Below are 8,825 nucleotides of genomic sequence, written 5' to 3' on the forward strand. Positions count from 1 at the left end.
AACATGTTCCTGTTAAACCTCTGCAGAAATTGCTAAAGTTGACAATCCTGCATCTGTGGGCTGGACATAGCTCCCCACTTGTAGCTGGGACACTGTAGGCCACAATGGTGTGTCACACAGCCTGCACCCCCCACAACCACCACTGACAGCCTAGAACATGCCTGTTTATTTTGAGGTTCAGCTACTTTTGCTCTGAGGAATAAATCCAGTTGCCAGCTCCTCGCTGCTTACCTACAACCTGCTGATCAAGCCATCTGCTATTCTGCAGATGCACAGAGAAAGCAAAGCTCTTCCAGGTCTGAAACAGCCCATCATCACAGAGCTGACAGCCCAAGCAGGGCTCTCCCACCTGCAACACAAGCCCTGCCATTTACTTTTTGACCAGCTCTCCAGATTGCACAGGCATAACCACCGAAAGGACAGGACAGGACTTTAACAATTGCTCTTGCGTTGTGCAAGGAACAAGGCCAGGGGACACTGACAGGCGATCCAAAGTGTGGTCAAAGTGATCCAGCCACTCCAATACCAGCATCCACAGCCCTATTGCTCCAGGGCAGGAAAGGGACACATGCGATATTCCTGAACTCTGCAAAAGGACTGGCTGGGAACCCTTTAAAAAGAAAAACCTAAGCTCTGGAAGAGGAGATCAAAGGCTGTCTTGATTTTTTAGAGCCTTTGTGGTATAGAAAACTGCAGCAGAGAGCTCCTAGCAGAGCTGCAACCCAGCTGTCAGAGCTGCACTTGGTCTGAAAGAAGTGTAAGGAGTCACCACCCACTTGTCTGAGCGCCTTGGGTCAGCCAGCAGCAGGGCTGCAAGCAACAGCAGCCACTCTGCAACACGGCAGCACCATCCACGTTAGGAATTTGCCCTCAGTACAGAGAAGGAGCATCTCATCCTCCCAGCCACACTTTGAGGATTGACTTAGTCCAAGCATTAAACTAGAAACACAATCCTTACAACTTAGGTGTCAGGTGGGGGACCCTGGTGACTGGATCCACAGCCCACCGACGGGAGCGAAGAAAACACTTCTCCCCAGTGCTCCACACCACACTGCACCTGGGCCAGAGACGAGCACCAAACAAATGCACACTGGAGTATTTCAGCTTTTATTTGCAAATTCATCTGTACATTCTCACTTGGTTGTCCAGTGACAGCTGCCAGGAGCTGTCAGCAGCAGGGGGCAGCAGCAACTAGGAGTTAACAGGAGCTTTCCACAGTGCCTGGAAACAAGAGACAGCAGAGGAAACAAAACCCCACAGGCTTCTACATTTAACCTTTTCTGAGTAAGGGAATTAGAAATCGAGCCATCTTTATCACATTCAGAAAGGTGTTGGATTTACAGGCCTATGCGTTCAGCATAAAGTTCTCGGATTGAGGTGACTATCTGCAGAGCAGCTTGAAAACTATCCCAGGCTTTCTTTTTTTGAAGCCAGCATCTTAAAGCTGCAGTACTCTCCATGCATCCTTCCCAGCAGTCCCAAAGCCAAATAACACAAGAAGCCCTTGCAAATAAATAATCATAGGAAAATAAATAAGATTAGATCTGGAATATACAGTTACATGATCTTTATTTGGTTTCAGAGGTGGAAAAAAGTGGAGCTAGACTGCAGCTTTAAGCCTTATGCCTGAATCAACCTCAAACACTTTGTAAATTTTATAGTTGATTAGCTGTACAGGTCGGAGATCTGAAGTTCCACAGAGATGAACATTTAGGCACATACGCACACCCTTCCCCAAGGCATACTTTATTTTGCTCAGCCAGTTAGAAAAAAGCCTGCTGGAGGGGAAGTGCCCCCTTTCCAAGCTGAACAGACACGACTGAAGACCTACTTACTGTCACAGTAAAAAGTCCCAACAAATATCTAACCCCACCCATGTTTGCAAGGGGAAACTGGTTCAAACCATGCACCAGGGAGACAATCCTCTCTCAGGGGATCCTTTAACTTCGCTGGCACCACAGAATCCTTGAGCAAATCCAGCTACCGGCAGGGCTGCCAGCTGCCCATCGCTTCCTGCGCTCAAAGCCTAGTTGTGGAAAGTCGTAAGTCCATTATTTCTACTTAAGCCAGAAATCCTGTTAATGCCATTTAGAGGCAGCTCTACAGCAAGAGCTCTTGATCTGCTCTCTGTTTGGGGTACACACCCCCTCCCCAGGAACTCCCACACAGAAAAAACACACAGAAGAGAAAAGCAATCCATTGCAAGCCAGTGTCCGATGATTGTCTCTTTGGGGAGGTCAGGAATCCAGGACAGGGCAAGGCAGGGGAAGGGAGGAGGATGGCAGGTGGAGAAGGAAGTTAGAAACAAACTCAAAACCACCAAGACACAAGGAGCCCCTCAACAGCTGATGGCACTGGGTTGCTGTTTGCTAACAAAGTCTGAAATGAAGTCAAACTCGTTCTGTCCCAAGAATAGCTCTGGCAGCTCCTGAATCCGGTCCAACCCCAATTCCAGGACAAGGGATGTCAAGACCTCCTCATCTATGAGATCAGTGTCCATAACGTTCAAGGTCAGCGCTGGTGAGGGCATGTGCTGCATGCCTGGGTGCTGGCTTGGCCCCACTCTGTACTGCTGGGCACCAGCTCCCATCGGCCCGTTGCTCATACCCAGTGGGTGACCCTGGTACTGGGTGTTGAGTTTTTGTAGGTGCATGCTAGCCATTAGCTGCTGGGTGCCCACCGGCCCCATGTACTGCTGCTGCTGACTTGGGCCATTGAACATCATCGCATTCTGCATCTGGTGGTGGCCCATCTGTCCGCTGAGGTTGGGTCTCGGCCTCATCGCACCATCCATGCCAGCCCCTCCGTAGGGCATCATCTGACTGGTGGCAGGCAGCGTCCTCAGCACGTGCTGCCCGTGCTGCGGGGGTCCCTGCAGCCCACTCACCCCCATGCGGTAGCTCTGCAGCCCGGTGCCACCGTGGCTCATGGACATCATCATGTGCTCAGCCATGGCTCCAGGCCCCTGCAAGGCGACACACGGCTCAGGGCAAGGCTCCCGGGGACAGCACCGCTTCCCGCTCCCGTCCGAGCCGGCTCCGACCAAGGATCCCGAAGAACCCCCCACCTTCGCCCGGGCAGGAAGGCACCGCGCTGCGCCCTCCCTGGGAGTCGAGCTGCTGCCCGCCCGCCCACCGCTGGCGGACAAAGCTCAGCGCGGCGCGCACCGCGGCGCCTCTGCGCACCGCCCCGCGGCCGCCACGGGGAGCCGGGCTCTGCCCGCGCGGGTACGCACCGATCCGGGGCTCCGGCGGGCAGCAGGTCCGCGCACCAACAGCGCCGCGCTGGCTCGGCTCAGCTCGCCGTGTGCGGGGCGTCGCGCTCCCGGCTGTTATAGGGACGCGGGCAGGGGCGGGCCGCCCGGCCCGGCCCCCCGCCGCCCATTGGAGCGCGGCCCGGTGCTGCCCGGCCCCCGACGGGGCGGGCGGGCGGCACAATGGCCCGGCCGCTTCCCGGGCTGGCCGGCTCGCTCCCGGCACGGCACGGCACGACACTGCACGGCACGGCTGCTGGTGGGGCTCTCCGAGCCGTGCTCGCAACACGCCCTCTGGTCGCGACACTCCTCGTTGTCAAGACACAGCCCAGCTTGAGGGGGGACTGGCTGCCTGCAGCATGTAGGGCACTGATGTTGGCAAATCCCCACTGTCCGGGCTTTGGGATCAGGTGCTCTCCCCTTGGATCCGAGGTGCAGACACCTTGGGCAGGCTGGGGAGGAAAGGAATGGATGGCATCCAGGGTCCCCAGCCCAGCACCCCCAGTTTCCCACCGATACCCTGCTGGGGGCGAGGAGCCCCCCAGTGCACACTCTGTTCCTGAACAGGATGCCAAGGTCCAGCCATGCTGCCTGGTGTTACCATCCACACAGATGGTGCATGCGCTGTCCCGTTTTTCCATGTCAGCATCAACAAGGGCAAGAAGCATGGAGGTGGTTGGGAACAAGGGATAGTGTCCCCAGCGTGCTGGGCTGGGGATCCCTCAGTGTGGTATGGGCACCACAATTCCTCCAGGGATACTCGGCTGCAGAAAACTTGGGTCATCCCTGTTCAAAACCCCACCTATGTGCCTTGGGGTAAGGATTGGGCCTGGGGCGACTGGGGAGCCTCAGGCAGGTCATTTCTGCTCCCAGCCCATGCATGCTGGGAATGGTGGTGTGTTCATGTGAAGCACTAATTTTGAACTGTATTTGCTTGCATTGTGTTCACTCTGCTTCCTGAGCAGGGACCCTGTCTGCCTCTGATACTTCAAACAGCATAAGATCAGCTCTCTGGAGAGAGTCACCCCTCCAGTGCCTTCCTCTGCCCCAGTGTCACTCTGACCTAGCCTTTCTACCTGATCACACGGCTGGCTGGGGTGCAGGTACCCACTGTGGAGGTCATGCTGAACTTCCTGTCCATACTGAAGGACGTGCACACAGACCTTTGTCAAGTGCTTCCAGGGCTGCTGCACACTGGCCCTTGCCAGCATGTGCCCTGGTGCAGCAGGGTGCTGGCCGTCATGAGAAGGGTCCTTGCTTGATGGCAGTTCTGGTTGCAGGGTCAGCAATGGGATGCTACCACCTAGCGAGACCTTACAAGCCAAGGTGACTGAGGTTAGTTACTTAGCGGCATCAACTAGATGGTTGGTTACTCTGCCAGCAGCGCCCTCCCAGCAAGGATGGGTCGACATTCTAAACACAGCTGGTAGCAAGGTGAATGTTACAAGCAGAGATTTGCTGGTATAACTCCATCTGCAGCAGTGTCTTTCACCTCTGAGTTGAGTTTTGGCTCACGGGGTCCCAGTGCAACCCACATGCTCACCCACTGAGCCGTGCTAGCCAAATTATTTTACCACGGGCCTAGACTACAGCGGCACTGGTGCTCTCTATAGGATGTGGTGCTTTCCAGTAGCGTAGGAAAGCACAGTGGTGATTTTTCCCCTTTATTTTTTGTTTTGAAGGAACCCAGAGACTTCTTTTTTAAAGATATTAGTGTGGCATGGTTACATACTTGGAAGGCAGGTGATGGCAAAGTTAAACTCGCTTCCCCAACTTTATTCTGTCTTTGTGTGCTCTCCTGTGCAGCCTTCAACTACAGCATTACAGATCACGGCTCCAGTAATAACAGACACATCTTTTCTGGAGACTTGGAGAAGGTTGTTTTATGTGTTTTACATATTCATTGTGCTCAAGGACCCTGTTGAGCAGAAGGAAGTGCCAACAAAGTGTTTCAAATATTGCTGAAGAAGTTGTTTGTTGCTAACTGTATTACTTGAGAAATGAGGTCTAAGTATATACTATCATGAAGGGACTGAAGTTATGCAGCATGGGCATCTTGGGTGAGTGCCTAATCACACAGTACTGACCTGAAGGGTTACTTATATGGAATATCTCTATATCAAAACACCTTAAACCAGCAGCTCAGAGCAGATAATGCCCAGAAGCCATCAGCTTCCAGATGCGAGCAGCCAGGAATAGGAAAGTGTCTTCTCTTACCTGGACAGAGCACAGGGCCATTAACCTCCAGGACATTCTGGGAGTCGCTTTTGTTTGTGCCACCTTCTGCCTTGTTAAGTGGCTGGGATGGGTTTCAGGTGTTGTTGGTGAGCCTCTAACTGATGAATCAGTTGGTTAATTGTTTAATGTAATTACGTAATGATTGTTTTTTAACTCTAGAGATTTTGACAAATGCATTTTTTAGTGCTAATAAACACATGCTCACATACATATACCTGCCTGCCTGAGAGTTCACACGCAGATGCACACCCAGGTGAGGAACAAATACAAGGGGAGTGTCTGCCCTGTCTTTGCAGATGCATCCAGCCATAAAAACCTCTCTCACTTGGAGGAGAGGTGTGGTGTGTAACGCAAGTCCTGGTCAGCGGCAGGAATTCTTGGACAGGAGTAACAGGTGGGAAGGGGCTCTCCACAGCCGTTTGCATTACAGAAGACCCCAAGGGTGGTAAATGGCCCATCATTTTGGAAACAAATTGGCAGATGACAGAGCACACTTGCTGAACACAAGTGTCAAAGTCCGCTCCATCTCTACACTGACTTCTGTCCCTTCTGCTTTGGGAAGGGTAAGCCAAATCAGCAACTCATCCAGTTTGAAAATAATTTGACCAGAAATGGAGTTATGTCGGCTGGGATCAGCTCTCTGATCTAGCTCGTTACATTGTCCCCTAGATGTTTCACCAGCATAACCTGGGGTGTTTTGAGAGGAACCAGTTCCTGCAGAAAAGGAAGGGTGTGGGGGATGGGAGGCATTGCGGTGGCGAGACGTGTCCACAGATCCACAGCCTCCATGTTTGCCATGCTGTGTGCCATCTTCCTGTGCTCTGTGTCTTGAGGACTTCCTGTTCTTGAACGAGTAATATTTTATTTGACAGGGACCAGCGTAGACTTGCCTGCTGCATTTCACGCTGCCCAGCCAATGGCTGGGGAGCAGAGCTGGGAAAGGGCTGACTAGTCCTGGTAGCATCTCTCTCACTGGTCTTTTTGGCCCAGCACAAGCAGTGGTTCCTTGTCGTGCTGAGGTCTCAAGTATTAAGGACCCAAACCACCGCAGCTGTATTTACAAGGCACTGTGTATGACTCAATCTAACCCCAGGTTTGCAGTCTCTCCTCCATCTCCCCATGCACTGCCATCTGTCATCAGCCCGTGGACAGACTGGCCTTTCTGGGAAAGCAGATAAACTGCCTGTGTATCAGATCCAGCCCTGGGGCTGTCAGTTGGTCAGCCCTGACTTAAGTCACCACATAAGCCACCTCCAGGAGTGTGTCATTCACAGCTTCCGGACATGGGACTTCCCCAGTCTGGCTGTACTGGTGTCATCAGCCCTGTGTTATCGAGGGTGGATTATCCAGACTGGGAATTAATCAGATTGTTGCTCCAGTGGCACCAGTTTGGTTCTGCATGATGGGGCATCTGGAAGCACTGCCTCTGTGTCTGCGTCCCAGATCAAGGCATCCATGTGGGTGGGCATCAGTTTAGGGATCTGATCACCAGCACATTGCAGACCTTTTCTGTTCCCTCTTAGGAGGGTGCTTGCAGCCTGATGTACAGCTAGTCTGTGTTACCTATGATTTTGTTTATGATGTAAGATGTTCCCTCCTCATATTTGATCCCTGATCATCATGCATTGACTGCACAGCTCCAGTGGTATTACTGTGGTAAAATCATGTCCCCAAGCCCCCCAGGGATGAGAGGCGGCACGGCGAGCGCTTTTTGTAAGCAGAGATGTGAACACTTTTATCTTGCAATGTTTTGCATGTGTCAGAACTGGTTCTTGCTAATTCCAATTGCTGATCTACAGTCCAAGATCTCTTTTGCAAGAGTGTGAGAGCCTCAGTTTTAGGGGGGAAGGGAAAAAAAAAGATAATATTTTTATAGAGAGCTTTGTAGGATGTAAGATGTACTGATGAATGGAGAGTAGGTAGAGGATTTTTTGGGGAATTTCCTCTGACCAAGCGATTCTCACTATGCATTTCAGTTTACAACCCACCCACTGCTGTGGGGTGTGATTTATCTTTGCATGGAGATTGCAGAGCAATTTGAGTAGCAATGTGAGCTATGTATTTGGGTGTAGATGGAAGGATCTGAGGAACCCCATGATTCAAAGTCTCCTGGATGCTCAGCTAAGTGAATGCTTGGTCCTACAGAGCTCCTGCAAGTTTCAAAGCAATTGAAGTGTGCAGATAGAAACCAAAGCAATTTGAAATATCACCTGTTAAGGGAGAAGCTTGCCTTTGAGGGACAAATGTCCAGAAGAAGCCCCTTTGCAGTCCCCCCACTGTCTCTGAAGGACAGAGAGTACAAATGTGCAGTGGAAGGCTGGAAATCTGCAGAGGTGTGACCTAAACTGAGATCCATCAGGTACGACTGTCTGACGTTGCTGTATCTGGGTCTGGCTGTGGGCAGATGCAGGGCAGCAGTGTGCATAAGTCACCTCCACATCAGCTTAAACTCCTTGGAGCTCTCGGCTGTATCACAAAGGATTCCTGAAGTATTGTTTTTCCAGAAGATGCCAAGCATCAGGTGAGCTGCTCCTCTTGCATGCTGTTGGCTTGCAGTAGCTCCCTTGGGCACAGCAGCTGGTTGACTGTGGCATTTGGGAAGATCTTGGGTTGGACAAGTCCAGATCTGAATCACTAAAGCATGCATTTCATTCCATGAAGGGTGGAAAATGTCAAGGGCACACGGCGTACAGGATGATCAGCTATTAAACATCAAGGCAGTCGTAACATGTGGCAGCAACCAGCTCCAACTTGCCTTTTTCTCCATAAACCTTCTGTCCTCACTTAATCCGCCTCTCATCATGCAAAGATGGCACCTAGTTTGGGTACTTGAAAAAGGAAGGGCAGGAGGGGTCCCTGAGGAAGACGGCAGTGGGGACGGGTTGCAGCTGCTACATCAGCTCACCAGCCCATAGCCAGCTCCTCACTGGCGGTACAGGCTTCTGGAGAGAAAGAGCAGCCATGAACCAGGCACAGGATCGCTAAACAAATCTGCTGGACTCGAAGTGGCCCAGAGCCCACATTGCCCACCCCACAGCGTCACGTTTTGCCAGCTGCTTTTCCCTTTCTGGTGGAAGGGTTACCACGGCCTGACTCCTTCAAGGCCTGAGCTGCATGTCCATCCACTGCCTCTCCCTGCACCGCCAAGGAGTTGAAAGCTTTTCTACCTAATGTTTGACTATGTTGGGACATCCAATTTAATAAAATATTCACTATCAGCTGCTGGAGTTCTCTATACCATATCTTGAAAGGATCCTAGTGAATCTCTGCTGCACCTGTAATGCTTTCCTAGCAGATTTGTTTATTGGCAATCAGATGAGAAAGGCATGCAATG

General features: G+C 51.8%; 1 protein-coding gene across 1 annotated transcript; it reads right to left on the minus strand.

Annotated features, from left to right (window-relative positions):
* Window positions 1-1,088: 1,088 nt before the first annotated feature.
* LOC127025076 (cbp/p300-interacting transactivator 3) lies at window positions 1,089-3,272 on the minus strand. The gene is made up of 2 exons (XM_050909882.1): window positions 3,236-3,272; window positions 1,089-2,965 (listed from the first exon to the last, which is right to left on the minus strand). Exon 2 carries the CDS (start codon window positions 2,951-2,953, stop codon window positions 2,339-2,341), a length of 615 nt encoding a protein of 204 aa, XP_050765839.1. The 5' UTR covers window positions 2,954-2,965; window positions 3,236-3,272; the 3' UTR covers window positions 1,089-2,338.
* Window positions 3,273-8,825: the final 5,553 nt, after the last annotated feature.

The sequence above is a fragment of the Gymnogyps californianus genome, chromosome 22 (assembly GCF_018139145.2).
Source record: "Gymnogyps californianus isolate 813 chromosome 22, ASM1813914v2, whole genome shotgun sequence".
NCBI lineage: Eukaryota > Metazoa > Chordata > Aves > Accipitriformes > Cathartidae > Gymnogyps > Gymnogyps californianus.

Coding starts and splice junctions, on each gene's coding strand:
- LOC127025076 (XM_050909882.1), bottom strand. CDS start 2,953: ATGGCTGAGCACATGATGATGTCCATGAGCCACGGTGGCACCGGGCTG.